This window comes from Hyperolius riggenbachi, chromosome 6 (assembly GCF_040937935.1).
Source record: "Hyperolius riggenbachi isolate aHypRig1 chromosome 6, aHypRig1.pri, whole genome shotgun sequence".
In the NCBI taxonomy this organism is placed as follows: domain Eukaryota; kingdom Metazoa; phylum Chordata; class Amphibia; order Anura; family Hyperoliidae; genus Hyperolius; species Hyperolius riggenbachi.
This window is the reverse complement of record NC_090651.1, coordinates 6851283-6871043: the sequence shown is the minus strand read 5'-3', so window position 1 is coordinate 6871043 and position 19761 is coordinate 6851283. Positions and strand designations below refer to the sequence as shown.

The 19761-nt window shown below is 49.6% G+C and overlaps 1 protein-coding gene across 2 annotated transcripts in view; it reads left to right on the top strand.

Annotated features, from left to right (window-relative positions):
• The window catches only part of NCAPD3 (non-SMC condensin II complex subunit D3), a 104398-nt gene that overhangs the window by 5900 nt on the left and 78737 nt on the right, over nt 1–19761 (top strand). Inside the window, exons 1-5 of one of the 2 annotated variants that reach the window (XM_068238795.1) lie at nt 2200–2386; nt 4986–5148; nt 7647–7831; nt 10241–10402; nt 16408–16469. In XM_068238795.1, coding sequence (XP_068094896.1) covers nt 5088–5148; nt 7647–7831; nt 10241–10402; nt 16408–16469 — 470 coding nt within the window. In that variant the 5' untranslated portion in view covers nt 2200–2386; nt 4986–5087. Of the gene's footprint in view, nt 1–2199; nt 2387–4985; nt 5149–7646; nt 7832–10240; nt 10403–16407; nt 16470–19761 lie in introns of those variants that run through there. The other variant, XM_068238794.1, reaches the window with a different exon arrangement.

The window sequence follows — 19761 nt, the reverse complement described above, 5'->3', positions numbered from 1 at the left end:
ATCTGTTTGTGTGTTTTGTAGATTCTGTGACATAATTTAGTACTTCTGCCTTACCTGTAATGTTAGTTTAAAGGGAAGATCTGAGGTAACTACTACTTACCCCGGGCTTCCTGGCAGCCAATATGTCCCTCGCCGCAGCTCCGGTGTCCTCTCCCGTTGGAGATGCCGACCTCGCCAGTTAATTCTATTAGCCTCTGAGGTAGTGTTTGCACGCGAAACAGCTGTCAGGCTTGTTGACTCCCACTGTTAACCACGCTGTCTGTATGCACTGGTGATTAAAGGTACCAATAGCATTCACAGTGCCTCACCTTCTCTTCCTTATATCTGCTGCGTCTGTGCGAGCGTACTGCGCCTGCGCAGAGCGCTCCAGACCACGTGAAAGCGATCATGAGCGGCATGGCCATGCGCTCACCCAGGTGCAGAAGTTGCCGGGCTGGCGAGGTCGGCTTCTCCAACGGAGGGAACCTGGGACACCGGAGCTGCGGTGAGGGACATATTGGCTGCCAGGGGCTGGAGGAAGCCCCAGGTAAATAGAACTTTTTTCAGGACGTCTCAGGACAGCAACCCTGAGACTTGTCTCCCTCCATTTCCAACTGGACAGGATACTAGTTAAAAGAATTAACATAATTAATTAGGCAGGCCTACTACATAAGGCAGCGTTCCCTTACCCTCATCAGTTGTTTTCCTGTCCAGCAGGATGCTGGTTGTGTGGGGAGAGCTGGCCAACCATGATAGATTTCAGGAGCCGCGGCATACAAGTGTCCCCTGTGTCAGCGCTGGTCAGGCGAGCCAGCGCGGGTGCTTGCTGTCTGCATCGGCTTCTCCCCCAGTCTGTTACACGCTGGAGCGGCTTCCGCTGGAGGACGCGCACAGGGGGACATGTGACTTCCGCATTATGTGACTGTAACCTCTGCCCTTTAAGCCCCGTACACACCAGGGGATTTCTGTCGCCCGGCAGGGATCGTTGCTTGATCGCTTGTGCGACAGTGCAGAGGTGTCAACGGCTTCCAGGCTAGTGACTCATCTGTTGCTATGGGGTGAGGGGTAAGAGAGGGGCGTACCAGGAAGCAAACTCCCACAAGCGTGGAGGACTAAGCGGTCGTGTGCATGCCGGCTCTTTAGCAGACGTTGTGCGGCTGCTGTACACACGCTAGATTGATTCGCAATTCTTGGCCGAGACGTTCTTGAAGTGAACCTGAATTCTTGCACAGAGCAGAAGGAAAACCTAGAAAAATGTATGTCTTTAGAGAGTTTAGCCTGACTAATCACAAGTTGTAATTTGATCCCGACGCTGTGTCAGCTGGCTGCCACAACAGTGCAGCTAATTTGTAAACACAAGATGCTAACAATATGTCTGCTTGCATAAAAGCAGGAAGTAGACACGCTGCAGATTTATTGCAGGATTTCTTTCAGCTGTAACAAAGAAATATTGTTTTTCTTAGGTTATTATGCTGTTGCTTATCTTTTACAGTAGAGAGGAAGTTCTGAGTTCAGGTCCGCTTTAAGAATGTTCAAATCGGCATGTGTATGTAGCTTTAAGCTTGGTTTCCACTTGCGGCAGCTGAAAATAGCTGGAGCTGACTATTGATTTTTTTCATTGGGTTCGGATGCATTTCCACTATAGCTGATTATGGGAGACACACCACTCTCTCTGGAAAATGCTGCCGGTCGGGACTTTACGTTACATTTGCAGCAACGTACTGAACGGATCCATTCATTAAAGGGGCACTATTGCTAATCTGCTTAAAATAAGTCTCTTTAACATAAATATTTGTTAGTAAAGCAATGTTAGTGAGGAGTATGAACACTGATCAAAGGGTATTTCCACACTGCCAATACCCACTGATAGCCAGATAGTCACGACGGCAGATTTACCTTTCTGACGCCGACTGGGCTAATCCATTATGTAGTAGGGGGCTCCTGTAACTGCTGCTTGAGCTGCCGTTGGTTTTCATCTGGTCAGCTCAGCTATGCGCTTTCAAACTTCTAACTGCACTATTGTGCAGTTACTGTGCTCAGCGCAGCCGCCGTACAGTGCAGGACAGCGCCGTATGGCTCTATGTTTATGCTCTGCCCGGAAAGGACCCCTTATGGGAAGCTGGCAAAGACAGGGACACCTATTGTTGTCCGTCGCCCTGGTAACCAGACTTCGGCTTTTGCCAGCTTCCCATAAGGGGTCCTTTCCGGGCAGAGCATAAACATAGAGCCATACGGCGCTGTCCTGCACTGTACGGCGGCTGCGCTGAGCACAGTAACTGCACAATAGTGCAGTTAGAAGTTTGAAAGCGCATAGCTGAGCTGACCAGATGAAAACCAACGGCAGCTCAAGCAGCAGTTACAGGAGCCCCCTACTACATAATGGATTAGCCCAGTCGGCGTCAGAAAGGTAAATCTGCCGTCGTGACTATCTGGCTATCAGTGGGTATTGGCAGTGTGGAAATACCCTTTGATCAGTGTTCATACTCCTCACTAACATTGCTTTACTAACAAATATTTATGTTAAAGAGACTTATTTTAAGCAGATTAGCAATAGTGCCCCTTTAACAAGTAGAAGGGGACCCTATTTTTAACATCAGATCCGTTTGCATGTCTGTTGCTGCGCTGCAGAAAATGTACCAAGCAGGTCTGTTTATGGTACAAGTGGGAACCAAGACTTATTGTAAATAAGATATATTGTGTCCAGTATGACTTGTTTATACACAACGACACATTTTCTTAAAGGGAATCTGAAGTAAGACAATGAATTGTATGTGTAGTTTAGCTAAGAAATATATAACATTAGTAGCACAGATATGAGTCTCGTATTGTTTCCAGTACAGGGAGAGAAACTTCAGTTCTATGCAGAAGAGCTTCTCTTCCCGCCCAACTTGGATCGGAGACAGTCCTATTTTCTAAAGCATTTATACAACAAAGAAACATAGAGAGGCAGCTTCAGATAATGATTTTCTGCAGGGAAGTTCAAAGGATCATTAGCTCTGATCTGTTTCATAGTTTAAAACAGTGTGTGGATTGTAACTGCAAATGTGACAGAATGATGCAATGAGACTTTTCTTTGCTGCTAATGTTTTTTTTCGCTACCGTGTCACTTTAAAATTTGATGCTGTATATTTTTTTTCTGTCAGTCCTTCATTCCTGGGATGTTCTGTCGCGTGAATGCAGAAACTTGTCTATACTACAGATGGCTAGCTAGTATTTCCAGATTGCATGAAAATGTAATGCAAATTGTATGCTGGTTGGAACTGAAATCCAATGCACTTCCTGTTGACTTGAAATGGCCAAATTTTAAGCTCTGTACAATTTGCATTTTGTTTGCATGCAAGCCAGAATGATACATACAGGGAGTGCAGAATTATTAGGCAAATGAGTATTTTGACCACATCATCCTCTTTATGCATGTTGTCTTACTCCAAGCTGTATAGGCTCGAAAGCCTACTACCAATTAAGCATATTAGGTGATGTGCATCTCTGTAATGAGAAGGGGTGTGGTCTAATGACATCAACACCCTATATCAGGTGTACATAATTATTAGGCAACTTCCTTTCCTTTGGCAAAATGGGTCAAAAGAAGGACTTGACAGGCTCAGAAAAGTCAAAAATAGTGACATTTCTTGCAGAGGGATGCAGCACTCTTAAAATTGCAAAGCTTCTGAAGCGTGATCATCTAACAATTAATCGTTTCATTCAAAATACTCAACAAGGTCGCAAGAAGCGTGTGGAAAAACCAAGGCGCAAAATAACTGCCCATGAACTGAGAAAAGTCAAGCGTGCAGCTGCCAAGATGCCACTTGCCACCAGTTTGGCCATGTTTCAGAGCTGCAACATCACTGGAGTGCCCAAAAGCACAAGGTGTGCAATACTCAGAGACATGGCCAAGGTAAGAAAGGCTGAAAGACGACCACCACTGAACAAGACACACAAGCTGAAGCGTCAAGACTGGGCCAAGAAATATCTCAAGACTGATTTTTCTAAGGTTTTATGGACTGATGAAATGAGAGTGAGTCTTGATGGGCCAGATGGATGGGCCCGTGGCTAGATTGGTAAAGGGCAGAGAGCTCCAGTCCGACTCAGACGCCAGCAAGGTGGAGGTGGAGTACTGGTTTAGGCTGGTATCATCAAAGATGAGCTTGTGGGGCCTTTTCGGGTTGAGAATGGAGTCAAGCTCAAATCACAGTCCTACTGCCAGTTTCTGGAAGACACCTTCTTCAAGCCGTGGTACAGGAAGAAGTCTGCATCCTTCAAGAAAAACATGATTTTCATGCAGGACAATGCTCCATCACACGCGTCCAAGTACTCCACAGCGTGGCTGGCAAGAAAGGGTATAAAAGAAGAAAAACTAATGACATGGCCTCCTTGTTCACCTGCTCTGAACCCCATTGAGAACCTGTGGTCCATCATAAAATGTGAGATTTACAAGGAGGGAAAACAGTACACCTCTCTGAACAGTGTCTGGGAGGCTGTGGTTGCTGCTGCACGCAATGTTGATGGTGAACAGATCAAAACACTGACAGAATCCATGGATGGCAGACTTTTGAGTGTCCTTGCAAAGAAAGGTGGCTATATTGGTCACTGATTTGTTTTTGTTTTGTTTTTGAATGTCGGAAATATATTTGTGAATGTTGAGATGTTATATTGGTTTCACTGGTAAAAATAAATAAATAATTGAAATGGGTATATCGTTGTTTTTTGTTAAGTTGCCTAATAATTATGCACAGTAATAGTCACCTGCACACACAGATATCCCCCTAAAATAGCTGAAACTAAAAACTACTTTCAAAAATATTCAGCTTTGATATTGAGTTTTTTGGGTTCATTGAGAACATGGTTGTTGTTCAATAATAAAATTATACCTCAAAAATACAACTTGCCTAATAATTCTGCACTACCTGTATCCCTGTATACCTCCTTGACCTTGTAGTCCACACATGGCAGTGAGATTGGAATATAAAGCGCCTGGTCTGTACAGTGATTTGTATTTGTGTTTTCAGAGTATCTGGGCCCTGTTTGCGGTGAATGACATTTGCAGGAACTCGCTGTTGGCCGTACTTTACCACTTCATCCATGCTGGAGAGAATAAGAAGGCCGGCGCCATGCAGAGGGTGCTGTCCCTCCACGCTGCCAGCCTCTACTTCCTGCTGCTGGAGATACCGGGTAACTGTCGCTCGCAGGATCCATCACAGGGATAATGTAGGCAAAACGGGGCATTTACCATGGGGCAGAAATAAAGAGTATGAACAATGATGGAATGCTACTTGCCTCATACTTCATCAATGCTACATGCCTCATACTTCATCAATGCTACATGCCTCATACTTCATCAATGCTACATGCCTCATACTTCATCAATGCTACATGCCTCATACTTCATCAATGCTACATGCCTCATACTTCATCAATGCTACATGCCTCATACTTCATCAATGCTACATGCATCATACTTCATCAGTGCTACATGCATCATACTTCATCAGTGCTACATGCATCATACTTCATCAGTGCTACATGCCTCATACTTCATCAGTGCTACATGCCTCATACTTCATCAATGCTACATGCATCATACTTCATCAATGCTACATGCATCATACTTCATCAATGCTACATGCCTCATACTTCATCAATGCTACATGCCTCATACTTCATCAATGCTACATGCCTCATACTTCATCAATGCTACATGCCTCATACTTCATCAATGCTACATGCCTCATACTTCATCAATGCTACATGCATCATACTTCATCAATGCTACATGCATCATACTTCATCAATGCTACATGCATCATACTTCATCAATGCTACATGCCTCATACTTCATCAATGCTACATGCATCATACTTCATCAATGCTACATGCCTCATACTTCATCAATGCTACATGCATCATACTTCATCAGTGCTACATGCATCATACTTCATCAGTGCTACATGCATCATACTTCATCAAACAGTACCTTGCAAATGCACAGCTTGGGACAAATACTTCTTGCATCTGAGTAGTGTAAGCACCACGTGGGTGTATAGAGGCAATAACCTGGGGGAGGTGGAAATGCTGTGAGTCTGAAGTCCACCCCTTCCACCTGCCCCAAATCAGATGAAATTGTTATACGGTTCCTGTGTAAATAGACTACCTTCTTATAGGATAGGCTATTGTCCAGCCTTTTTGTTCCAACATGCGGTGGGGATTTGCGAGCTAATTAAAGGGACCCTCAACAGATTGTAAAATCAGAATTTGCACTTGCCTGGAGCTTCCGCCAGCCCCCTGTATCCCGCGAGGTCCTCCTGGCTCCACTCCCGGTCCCGCTGGTAGCTCCGTTTATTCTACGACTTCAGCCTGAAGTCATCACGGCTGCTTCCCGCTGCAGAATATATGCATCAGAGTCCTGCACATGCGCGGTTTTCTAACATTGAACCGCACATGTGCAGGACTCTCACACCGGACGGCGTGATGATGCAAACGTCCTTAGCGGGAGGTAGCCCTGAGAATAACTGATCCACCAGCGGGGCCAGGAGGAAGCCGGGGGACCTCGGGGGCTGGAGGAAGCCCCAGGTAAGTGCAAATTCTGATTTTACAACCTGTTCATGGTATTTGTCATCTCAGGGGTAAACCTGTGGGAGAGGGATTCCCTGTTCAAAACCCCTGCCAGGGGCATTCCTGCAGAGTCTCCAGAGCTGCCATTGTGCTGTTCTCTCTCTCTCCGGCCGCGCCCCCTGCCGCTCCCCCTCCTCCCTGCACACTGTGAGAGATTTGATTTGCAGTGTGTATGAGGGTTTCTGGTCACATGGGGTGGGGGTTATTTGTGGTATATTAGGGTTTCTGGTCACATCGGTGGGGGTTATTTGTGGTGTGTATTAGGGTTTCTGGTCACATGGGGGGGGGTTATTTGTAGCATGTATGAGGGTTTCTGGTCACATGGGGTGGGGGTTATTTGTAGCATGTATGAGGGTTTCTGGTCACATGGGGTGGGGGTTATTTGTAGCATGTATGAGGGTTCCTGGTCACATGGGGTGGGAGTTATTTGTAGCCTGTATGAGGGTTTCTGGTCGCATGGGGTGGGGGTTATTTGTAGCCTGTATGAGGGTTCCTGGTCACATGGGGTGGGGGTTATTTGTAGCGTGTATGAGGGTTTCTGGTCACATGGGGTGGGGGTTATTTGTGGTGTGTATTAGGGTTTCTGGTCACATGGGGGGGGGGTTATTTGTAGCATGTATGAGGGTTTCTGGTCACATGGGGTGGGGGTTATTTGTAGCATGTATGAGGGTTTCTGGTCACATGGGGTGGGGGTTATTTGTAGCATGTATGAGGGTTTCTGGTCACATGGGGTGGGGGTTATTTGTAGCGTGTATTAGGGTTTCTGGTCATATGGGGTGGTGGTTATTTGTAGCGTGTATGAGGCTTTCTGGTCACATGGGGTGGGGGTTATTTGTAGCATGTATGAGGGTTTCTCGTCACATGGGGTGGGGGTTATTTGTAGCATGTATGAGGGTTTCTGGTCACATGGGGTGGGGGTTATTTGTAGCGTGTATGAGGCTTTCTGGTCACATGGGGTGGGGGTTATTTGTGGTATATTAGGGTTTCTGGTCACATCGGTGGGTGTTATTTGTAGCGTGTATTCCACCTTTCATGTTGATCTCACTGTGATTTGGCAGGAAGTGTGGCCAGCCAAATGTTTCACCCCATCCTGTTTGAGAAAGCCATGAACACGCTGGAGAAGTGCTGGCCACAGGATGCAGACTCGACCCGGAAAAGGAAAAAGGACGCCCCAAAGAGCTCCCAAGGCGAGCATCGCGGAGCCCGGAAGCGAGCCAGGCCAGTGCGGAGAGAGGAGGAACTGGTAACGTAGATGGTGGTTGTTTGGCCAGTATTTTCCAACTTCAGTCCACAGATGTCCACAACACATGGTACTGATGATATCACATGGGCCAGCACTGATGACATCTGTGCAAGGCAACACATGGGCCAGCACTGATGACATCACCTGTGCAAGGCAACACGGGCCAGCACTGATGACATCACCTGTGCAAGGCAACACAGGGACCAGCACTGATGACCTCACCTGTGCAAGGCAACACATGGGCCAGCACTGATGACATTACCTGTGCTAGGCAACAACATGGGCCAGCACTGATGACATCACCTGTGCAAGGCAACACATGGGCCAGTACTGATGACATCACCTGTGCTAGGCAACAACAGGGGCCAGCACTGATGACATCACCTGTGCAAGGCAACACAGGGGCCAGCACTGATGACATCACCTGTGCAAGGCAACACAGGGGCCAGCACTGATGACATCACCTGTGCAAGGCAACACAGGGGCCAGCACTGATGACATCACCTGTGCAAGGCAACACAGGGGCCAGCACTGATGACCTCACCTGTGCAAGGCAACACAGGGGCCAGCACTGATGACCTCACCTGTGCAAGGCAACACAGGGGCCAGCACTGATGACCTCACCTGTGCAAGGCAACACAGGGGCCAGCACTGATGACCTCACCTGTGCAAGGCAACACAGGGGCCAGCACTGATGACCTCACCTGTGCAAGGCAACACAGGGGCCAGCACTGATGACCTCACCTGTGCAAGGCAACACAGGGGCCAGCACTGATGACCTCACCTGTGCAAGGCAACACAGGGGCCAGCACTGATGACCTCACCTGTGCAAGGCAACACAGGGGCCAGCACTGATGACCTCACCTGTGCAAGGCAACACAGGGGCCAGCACTGATGACCTCACCTGTGCAAGGCAACACAGGGGCCAGCACTGATGACCTCACCTGTGCAAGGCAACACAGGGGCCAGCACTGATGACCTCACCTGTGCAAGGCAACACAGGGGCCAGCACTGATGACCTCACCTGTGCAAGGCAACACAGGGGCCAGCACTGATGACCTCACCTGTGCAAGGCAACACAGGGGCCAGCACTGATGACCTCACCTGTGCAAGGCAACACAGGGGCCAGCACTGATGACCTCACCTGTGCAAGGCAACACAGGGGCCAGCACTGATGACCTCACCTGTGCAAGGCAACACAGGGGCCAGCACTGATGACCTCACTTGTGCAAGGCAACACAGGGGCCAGCACTGATGACCTCACCTGTGCAAGGCAACACAGGGGCCAGCACTGATGACCTCACCTGTGCAAGGCAACACAGGGGCCAGCACTGATGACCTCACCTGTGCAAGGCAACAACAGGGGCCAGCACTGATGACCTCACCTGTGCAAGGCAACAACAGGGGCCAGCACTGATGACCTCACCTGTGCAAGGCAACAACAGGGGCCAGCACTGATGACCTCACCTGTGCAAGGCAACAACAGGGGCCAGCACTGATGACCTCACCTGTGCAAGGCAACAACAGGGGCCAGCACTGATGACCTCACCTGTGCAAGGCAACAACAGGGGCCAGCACTGATGACCTCACCTGTGCAAGGCAACAACATGGGCCAGCACTGATGACATCACCTGCGGACTAGGGACGGTAATTCTGACCTGATAACAGATTTCATGCAATTTGTAGCATGGAACTTGGACATTCAAATTGACTTCCTGTTATAATTTTCATGCAAGCCAGAATTCTTGGCATCTTACTGACCATTTCTGCTGCAGGGACACTTAAGGATTGAACGTCCTTCAATACTTTAATCTAGACCACATCCATATGGCAAAGAAAGCCTGTCATTCTGAAAGGACAGGTTCTACCTGTGGATGTCACTTCACAATGTTTCATCTGTCGAGGATGGCCACCAATTGCATGGTCGTCGAGGTTGCACTTTTACCACAGATTATTACCTATTGATTATTCATAGGCATTCTATAAGAAATATAGCGCTGACCTCCATAATAAGCAATATTTTTGTTTCTGGTCTTTTGCACAGGGTCATTTATACTCTGTGTATATATATATATATTTCATCATCTCAGTGGAGAAGCAAGTTTACCGGTCCGGTACGGACTGCAGCTTGCTTTACCTTATCAGTGAAGTGCATGTTACTGGGGTAACGTGGTACACTGCTAGTATGCTGTGAGTACCGCATGTTACCATAGCAACGCACACGAAACCCCGGTAACGCGCGCTGCCCCCTGCTGTTAGTACAGGTTAAATTGCTACTTCCTGTGCACTGCAATTATACTGCTGTTTTGTGCATCAGGCCTGATGATTTCTATGGTTGAGCACTAGAGGAGAGAGAATGCGCAGTTTGGCTGTAAGGCAATTCCTACAATCTGTATTGTTGGTTTTCAGCTGGAGGGTTCATTGGAAGAGGAGGAAGACGAGATCTATTTCTCCAACAGAGATTACATGAACATCCGGGATGCCATCGTCATGCTGCTGAAAAGCTTGCTGCGTCTCCTGCCCAAATTCTCCCTGAAAGACAGAGAGCAGAGCTTGCTGCATTGTGTGCAGGTGAGTGTCCCTGAAGGAGAGAGCGCAGAGCTTGCTGCATTGTGTGCAGGTGAGTGTCCCTGAAGGAGAAAGCGCAGAGCTTGTTGCTTTGTGTGCAGGTGAGTGTCCCTGAAGGAGAGAGCGCAGAGCTTGTTGCTTTGTGTGCAGGTGAGTGTCCCTGAAGGAGAGAGCGCAGAGATTGCTGCATTGTGTGCAGGTGAGTGTCCCTGAAGGAGAGAGAGCAGAGCTTGCTGCATTGTGTGCAGGTGAGTCTCCCTGAAGGAGAGAGCGCAGAGCTTGCTGCATTGTGTGCAGGTGTCTCCCTGAAGGGCAGAGAGCAGAGCTTGCTGCATTGTGTGCAGGTGAGTGTCCCTGAAGGAGAGCGCAGAGCTTGCTGCATTGTGTGCAGGTGAGTGTCCCTGAAGGAGAGCGCAGAGCTTGCTGCATTGTGTGCAGGTGAGTGTCCCTGAAGGAGAGAGCAGAGATTGCTGCATTGTGTGCAGGTGAGTGTCCCTGAAGGAGAGCGCAGAGCTTGCTGCATTGTGTGCAGGTGAGTGTCCCTGAAGGAGAGAGTGCAGAGCTTGCTGCATTGTGTGCAGGGGAGTCTCCCTGAAGGAGAGAGCAGAGCTTGCTGCATTGTGTGCAGGGGAGTCTCCCTGAAGGGGAGAGAGCAGAGCTTGCTGCATTGTGTGCAGGTGAGTGTCCCTGAAGGAGAGAGCAGAGATTGCTGCATTGTGTGCAGGTGAGTGTCCCTGAAGGACAGAGTGCAGAGCTTGCTGCATTGTGTGCAGGTGAGTGTCCCTGAAGGAGAGAGCGCAGAGCTTGCTGCATAGTGTGCAGGGGAGTCTCCCTGAAGGAGAGAGAGCAGAGCTTGCTGTAATGTGAGCAGGGGAGTGTCCCTGAAGGAGAGAGTGCAGAGCTTGCTGCATTGTGTGCAGGTGAGTCTCCCTGAAGGGGAGAGTGCAGAGCTTGCTGCATTGTGTGCAGGGGAGTCTCCCTGAAGGAGAGAGCGCAGAGCTTGCTGCATTGTGTGCAGGTGAGAGTCCCTGAAGTAGAGATAGCAGAGCTTGCTGCATTGTGTGCAGGTGTCTCCCTGAAGGAGAGAGTGCAGAGCTTGCTGCATTGTGTGCAGGTGAGTGTCCCTGAAGGAGAGCGCAGAGATTGCTGCATTGCGTGCAGGGGAGTGTCACTGAAGGAGAGAGCGCAGAGCTTACTGCATAGTGTGCAGGGGAGTCTCCCTGAAGGAGAGAGAGCAGAGCTTGGTGCATTGTGTGCAGGTGTCTCCCTGAAGGGGAGAGAGCTGAGCTTGTTGCATTGTGTGCAGGTGTCTCCCTGAAGGGGAGAGAGCAGAGCTTGCTGCATTGTTTGCAGGTGAGTGTCCCTGAAGGAGAGAGATCAGAGCTTGCTGCATTGTGTCCAGGTGAGTGTCCCTGAAGGAGAGAGCGCAGAGCTTGCTGCATTGTGTGCAAGTGAGTGTCCCTGAAGGTGAGGGAGCAGAGCTTGCTGCATTGTGTGCAGGGGAGTGTCCCTGGAGGAGAGAGCAGAGATTGCTGCATTGTGTGCAGGGTAGTGTCCCTGAAGGAGAGAGTGCAGAGCTTGCTGCATTGTGTGCAGGGTAGTGTCCATGAAGGAGAGAGTGCAGAGCTTGCTGCATTGTGTGCAGGGTAGTGTCCCTGAAGGAGAGAGTGCAGAGCTTGCTGCATTGTGTGCAGGGTAGTGTCCCTGAAGGAGAGAGTGCAGAGCTTGCTGCATTGTGTGCAGGTGAGTCTCCCTGAAGGAGAGAGCAGAGCTTGCTGCATTGTGTGCAGGTGTCTCCCTGAAGGAGAGAGCGCAGAGCTTGCTGCATTGTGTGCAGGTGAGAGTCCCTGAAGTAGAGATAGCAGAGCTTGCTGCATTGTGTGCAGGTGTCTCCCTGAAGGAGAGAGTGCAGAGCTTGCTGCATTGTGTGCAGGTGAGTGTCCCTGAAGGAGAGCGCAGAGATTGCTGCATTGCGTGCAGGGGAGTGTCACTGAAGGAGAGAGCGCAGAGCTTGCTGCATAGTGTGCAGGGGAGTCTCCCTGAAGGAGAGAGAGCAGAGCTTGGTGCATTGTGTGCAGGTGTCTCCCTGAAGGGGAGAGAGCTGAGCTTGTTGCATTGTGTGCAGGTGTCTCCCTGAAGAGGAGAGAGCAGAGCTTGCTGCATTGTGTGCAGGTGAGTGTCCCTGAAGGAGAGAGATCAGAGCTTGCTGCATTGAGTCCAGGTGAGTGTCCCTGAAGGAGAGAGCGCAGAGCTTGCTGCATTGTGTGCAAGTGAGTGTCCCTGAAGGTGAGGGAGCAGAGCTTGCTGCATTGTGTGCAGGCGAGTGTCCCTGAAGGAGAGAGCGCAGAGCTTGCTGCATAGTGTGCAGGGGACTGTCCCTGAAGGAGAGAGCAGAGATTGCTGCATTGTGTGCAGGTGTCTCCCTGGAGGGGAGAGAGCAGAGCTTGCTGCATTGTGTGCAGGTGTCTCCCTGAAGAGGAGAGTGCAGAGCTAGCTGCATTGTGTGCAAGTGAGTGTCCCTGAAGGTGAGGGAGCAGAGCTTGCTGCATTGTGTGCAGGGGAGTGTCCCTGGAGGAGAGAGCAGAGATTGCTGCATTGTGTGCAGGGTAGTGTCCCTGAAGGAGAGAGTGCAGAGCTTGCTGCATTGTGTGCAGGGTAGTGTCCCTGAAGGAGAGAGTGCAGAGCTTGCTGCATTGTGTGCAGGGTAGTGTCCCTGAAGGAGAGAGTGCAGAGCTTGCTGCATTGTGTGCAGGTGAGTCTCCCTGAAGGAGAGAGCAGAGCTTGCTGCATTGTGTGCAGGTGTCTCCCTGAAGGAGAGAGCGCAGAGCTTGCTGCATTGTGTGCAGGTGAGAGTCCCTGAAGTAGAGATAGCAGAGCTTGCTGCATTGTGTGCAGGTGTCTCCCTGAAGGAGAGAGTGCAGAGCTTGCTGCATTGTGTGCAGGTGAGTGTCCCTGAAGGAGAGCGCAGAGATTGCTGCATTGCGTGCAGGGGAGTGTCACTGAAGGAGAGAGCGCAGAGCTTGCTGCATAGTGTGCAGGGGAGTCTCCCTGAAGGAGAGAGAGCAGAGCTTGGTGCATTGTGTGCAGGTGTCTCCCTGAAGGGGAGAGAGCTGAGCTTGTTGCATTGTGTGCAGGTGTCTCCCTGAAGAGGAGAGAGCAGAGCTTGCTGCATTGTGTCCAGGTGAGTGTCCCTGAAGGAGAGAGCGCAGAGCTTGCTGCATTGTGTGCAAGTGAGTGTCCCTGAAGGTGAGGGAGCAGAGCTTGCTGCATTGTGTGCAGGCGAGTGTCCCTGAAGGAGAGAGCGCAGAGCTTGCTGCATAGTGTGCAGGGGACTGTCCCTGAAGGAGAGAGCAGAGATTGCTGCATTGTGTGCAGGTGTCTCCCTGGAGGGGAGAGAGCAGAGCTTGCTGCATTGTGTGCAGGTGTCTCCCTGAAGAGGAGAGTGCAGAGCTAGCTGCATTGTGTGCAAGTGAGTGTCCCTGAAGGAGAGAGAGCAGAGCTTGCTGCAGTGTGTGCAGGGGAGTCTCCCTGAAGGAGAGAGTGCAGAGCTTGTTGCATTGTGTGCAGGTGAGTCTCCCTGAAGGGGAGAGAGCAGAGCTTGCTGCAGTGTGTGCAGGGGAGTCTCCCTGAAGGAGAGAGTGCAGAGCTTGCTGCATTGTGTGCAGGTGAGTGACCCTGAAGGGGAGAGACCAGAGCTTGCTGCATTGTGTGCAGGTGAGTGTCCCTGAAGGAGAGAGCGCAGAGCTTGCTGCATTGTGTGCAGGTGAGTGACCCTGAAGGGGAGAGACCAGAGCTTGCTGCATTGTGTGCAGGTGAGTGTCCCTGAAGGAGAGAGTGTAGAGCTTGCTGCATTGTGTGCAGCTGAGTGTCCCTGAAGGAGAGAGCGCAGAGCTTGCTGCATTGTGTGCAGCTGAGTGTCCCTGAAGGAGAGAGACCAGAGCTTGCTGCATTGTGTGCAGGTGAGAGTCCCTGAAGGAGAGAGAGCAGAGCTTGCTGCATTGTGTGCAGGTGAGTCTCCCTGAAGGAGAGCGCAGAGCTTGCTGCATTGTGTGCATGTGAGTGTCCCTGAAGGAGAGAGTGCAGAGCTTGCTGCATTGTGTGCAGGTGAGTCTCCCTGAAGGAGAGAGAGCAGAGCTTGCTGCATTGTGTGCAGGGGAGTGTCCCTGAAGGAGAGCACAGAGCTTGCTGCATTGTGTGCAGGTGAGTTTCCCTGAAGGAGAGAGTGCAGAGCTTGCTGCATTGTGAGCAGGTGAGTGTCCCTGAAGGAGAGAGCAGAGATTGCTGCATTGTGTGCAGGAGAGTGTCCCTGAAGGAGAGAGTGCAGAGCTTGCTGCATTGTGTGCAGGTGAGTTTCCCTGAAGGAGAGAGCGCAGAGCTTGCTGCATAGTGTGCAGGTGAGTGTCCCTGAAGGAGAGAGCAGAGATTGCTGCATTGTGTGCAGGAGAGTGTCCCTGAAGGAGAGAGCGCAGAGATTGCTGCATTGTGTGCAGGTGAGTGTCCCTGAAGAAGAGAGCAGAGCTTGCTGCATTGTGTGCAGGTGAGTGTCCCTGAAGGAGAGAGCAGAGATTGCTGCATTGTGTGCAGGAGAGTGTCCCTGAAGGAGAGAGCGCAGAGCTTGCTGCATGGTGTGCAGGGGAGTCTCCCTGAAGGCGAGAGAGCAGAGCTTGCTGCATTGTGTGCAGGGGAGTCTCCCTGAAGGCGAGAGAGCAGAGCTTGCTGCATTGTGTGCAGGTGAGTGTCCCTGAAGGAGAGAGCAGAGCTTGTTGCTTTGTGTGCAGGTGAGTGTCCCTGAAGGGGAGAGAGCAGAGCTTGCTGCATTGTGTGCAGGGGAGTCTCCCTGAAGGCGAGAGAGCAGAGCTTGCTGCATTGTGTGCAGGTGAGTGTCCCTGAAGGAGAGAGCAGAGCTTGCTACATTGTGTGCAGGTGAGTGTCCCTGAAGGGGAGAGAGCAGAGCTTGCTGCATTGTGTGCAGGTGAGTGTCCCTGAAGGGGAGAGAGCAGAGCTTGCTGCATTGTGCAGGTGAGTGTCCCTGAAGGAGAGAGCAGAGCTTGCTGCATTGTGTGCAGGGGAGTCTCCCTGAAGGGGAGAGAGCAGAGCTTGCTGCATTGTGTGCAGGGGAGTCTCCCTGAAGGAGAGAGCAGAGCTTGCTGCATTGTGTGCAGGTGAGTGTCCCTGAAGGAGAGAGCGCAGAGCTTGCTGCATTGTGTGCAGGTGAGTGTCCCTGAAGGAGAGAGCGCAGAGCTTGCTGCATTGTGTGCAGGGGAGTGTCCCTGAAGGAGAGCGCAGAGATTGCTGCATTGTGTGCAGGGGAGTCTCCCTGAAGGAGAGAGTGCAGAGCTTGTGCATTGTGTGTTACTATTCCTCCTCCATGCCTCACGGGTATGGACTTGGGTAAGGTTTTTTTGCCTAACACGGTTTGTATCTCACTGACTCATCCCTTCACACAGGGAAAAAAGTGTTTAGAGTCATTCTGTGCCTGCACTTTGCTTCCGCGTCCCTGTGGCCAGCAGCGGCGACCCCCAAAAAGCTGGCTGACCGCGCACCTCATCGTGTCCCTGTACATGCGCAGTATGGGAAAATCGCTAGTACGCATCCGCAGACCGCTCCTGGCAAGGGGAGTGCGATCAGGGCGCAGCTCGGGGCTGTGCATGCCCAGAAACATCCGCAATCCGCCAGCTTTTAGGGCGTCAATGCTTATCGCTTTATGGTCTCGGAAGGATGGTGCGGGCACAGGATGACTCCAGGGGGCTGCAAGATGCCTTCCTGATCTTATAGTGTATGCTGTGAGCATCTCTCGGGGAGGGGCTGGGTGGCACAATAATGGACTGCAGCATACAGCATGTATTGGAGTGTTGGCCAGTGTATGCTCACTCAGACAGGCTTTCACTAGAACGGAGTTTGTGGCTTATTCGGATTGGCCATGTACTGCAAAATTATTAAATGTTAATGGAACAGCTAGTTTGGAAAGGTGTGCATGCATGTTAACCCAAATAATGTTCTCTTTTCAGGTCTTGATAAACCTGACTAGCTTTGAAGCCACGCCCCATGAACTGACATTATCAGATTCCGGGTAAGTTTCTTGTAATGGGGAAAAAAATAATAATAATTCTGCTAAATGTATTTTATGGAGACGTAAGGTGGCCACACATTATACAATAAAATTATCCAATTTCACTGCAATTTTATAAAATCTATCGGATTTGGTTTTTTTTTTTTTATTTTGGTTTTTTTTATTCGAGCAAGATATCTGATTATTTCCTGTTTTTATTCAAGTCAATAAGTGGTGGATTTTTCTGATCAATTTTTTTGAAAATTGATTAGTGTATGTTGTAGATAATAAATGTATTGATAATTACACCCTTAGCAGTTTTCTCAGTTTTTATTCTTTTTTTTTTTTTTGTCTGTTTTTTTCATATTTGGGGAAAAAGTGAACGTGTGTGTTGAATTGGTCAGATTTTTGAAATGTTACAATCAGAAAAAATGATTGCAATTTTCAAATTGAAAAGATAATTAAAAATTGTATCGTATGTGGCCACTTTTAGAGGCCCACGTATACATCAGGATTTAAGTACGGATTTGCTTGTGTGCGGAGGGGAGTGCAGCCACAAACAAGAGGAGGGTCCCAGCTAGCGGCGGTGTGGACAAGGAAGGCCATTTTTTCCCCTTTCCATAGGTTTGTGATTAGACGCATCCCTGGTGGGACGTGGCATCTCTGTAGAAGAAGCTCTTTGCTATGTTTTGTGTAGAGAAATTCTATAAAAGAATGTGAGGATGCAGAGATTGCACAAGGGCACATTGGGCTATGACCTCGGGCTACCAATGGTAACATGGCCTGTATATTCTACTTCTCTCTCATTGGTCAGCATGGTCACGTGATGTCTGCAGCATCATGTGCCACAATTTAGCCAGTCAGAGCTCCAGGAGCCAGACGAGGAACAAACCATCGCCTCTTTATGCAGTGGTCTCTTGGAGTCCTTATATCTCCTCCTTATGAACTGAATGTCAGGGCAACAGGTGATCCGGTTATTAAAGCCATTGGGAATCAAATTTAAAAAAAAAAAGACACGTATGGGCTTTAAATTAAAAATACACTTACCTCTTAGTTTCGCCGCTCCTCGCCCCTGGTTCAGTAAATATATCCCGAAATCCGTGCCTTATAAATCCAAGATGGCTGCCCAGTGTTCTCCCCAGAAATTTTTTCCAGCCGGGTGGCATGAAAAAGTAGCCGGGTGGCATGAAAAAGTAGCCGGGTGGCGTGCGAGGGGGGAATGCAACTCTGCTTACAGAATAAAAAGAGGATGAGGAGGCAAACCGATGTACCTGCTAAGTACACACAATGCAATTTCCGGACAGATTTACTGTCAGTTCGACAATTTTCAACATGCCTGATCTAATTTCCGATTTTCTGTTCACTTCTATAGGAAATCGTGCAGAAATCAGATAGGACATGTTGGGAATAATCGATCTGACAGTAGATCTGTCAGAAAATTGCATTGTGTGTACCTAGCAGATTGTTTCAGATTAAGGTGCTCAGGTCCCTTTTTAAGCAGACCTGAACAGACAACCTCCTCTCTGCTCTAAAAGATGCACAACAGCATAACCTTTAAAGGACAACTGTAGTGAGAAGAATATGGAGACTGCCATATTTATTTCTTCTTAAACAATACCAGTTGCCTGGCAGCCCTGCTGATCTATTTGGCTGCAGTAGTGTCTGAATCACACCAGAAACAAGCATGCAGCTAATCTTGTCAGATCTGTCAATATGATCAGAAACATCTGATATGCTGCATGCTTGTTCAGAGGCTAGGGTAAAAGTATTAGAGGCAGGGGATCAGCAGGACAGCCAGGCAACTGGCATTGCTTATATGTAAATAATTATGGCAGCTTCCATATCAGTTTCACTTCAGTTGTCCTTTAAAGAAAAAACATTTGTTACAGCTGATACAAATGCTGCAATAAATCTGCAGTATGTCCACTTCCTGCTTTCTTGGAAGCAGATATGTTAACATTCAGGGCTTTTCAAATGAGCTTCTCTGCAGTCATGTGACACAGAAAGAGATCAAATTAGACAGGCTAAACTGTGTAAATACAGGGTGCATTTCTCTGCTTTCCTTCTGTCCTGTGCAAGAGTTCAGCTCCACTAAAATTCCCCAGTGTGCAGGGGGAGGGGCAGCACTACAGATACAAAGCTGGGGCCAGCGAGAAACACACACAGCAGGAGACAAGTGCACAGGGGGCTGCCTACAGACAGCCTGTCATTCAACATGCTCTGCATGGCTGTGTCTCCTCTGCTCACCCCCCAAAGTAAATAAACATGCAGAGGCCTGAAGGGGCATCACTTCTCCTGATCTCCATGTCTCCCTCCAGCTGGATTAAACGTGCAGCTGCCGTTTTCAACTACTCAGGCATGTTGTTTAGCTGCAGTCTGGAGGAGAAGGAGAGACTATGTGAGCCGCTCTGAGGCTGTCCCGGAAACTCACGTGGCTCTCATCTCACTCCTGGAAGCTGCTGCTGTGTGGGCGTTTTTTTTTGCTTTACTGCTCTCTCCGGTTTCATTAACGAGAGTGAGAGGCACCGTAATAAAACAGATCCTATCACTTGGAGAGCAGTAGGAAGAATCGGAGCAGGAGTCCCGCCCCTTACAACCTGCCCAGCCAATCCCTCCCTGTCTCACCAGAACACATGAGCTGACAGGCAGAGGAGCGCTCCTGCAGTGTAGTGTCAGCCTTTGCTATTGTGCGAGGCTGGCGCTGACTGAAAGCAGGAAATGGAGCGCTCCTAAGTGAAGTTTACTAGAAGCCCCAGGCGAGCACATGACAGGCGGGCGGGGCTTCAAATCAGCCGGGCGGCCCGCCCACCTAATTAGCCCTGGGGAGAACACTGGCTGCCGACCTTTGCTTTATCTTCCGGGTCGGCAGCCTCTTCCTTCCCATATCTGTCGCCGATAAAATAGCGCGAGACAAGGAGAATTTCGGGTGTGCGGCCACAGCGTGCGAGCACTCAGTACGTTGTGTATGCAGGGAGCCACGCAGGAAGACCTGCACGCTCTCGTAGTGAGAGCAGGGGAGCCGCGCATCAGCGGGAGCGCGACAGAGGGCGGAGCAAGGGGAGGAGATGGCGGCACATGATGGAGGAGTGACAGAGCAGGGAAAATAAGTTCTGCCTCCTCCCTCCTGCTACAATATTCGACCAAACTGGTCAAAAAATAAAAACTGAGATGTTGGGAGCCAGCCTGCAGAAACACAAACGAAATGGGGATAGAATGATAGAAGAGAAAGAGGTAAATTGACCTCTATAGCAAAATACAAAAAAAATTAAACGGTTCACATTGACTTTAACTACTCTAAGACTGCTCCACGCCA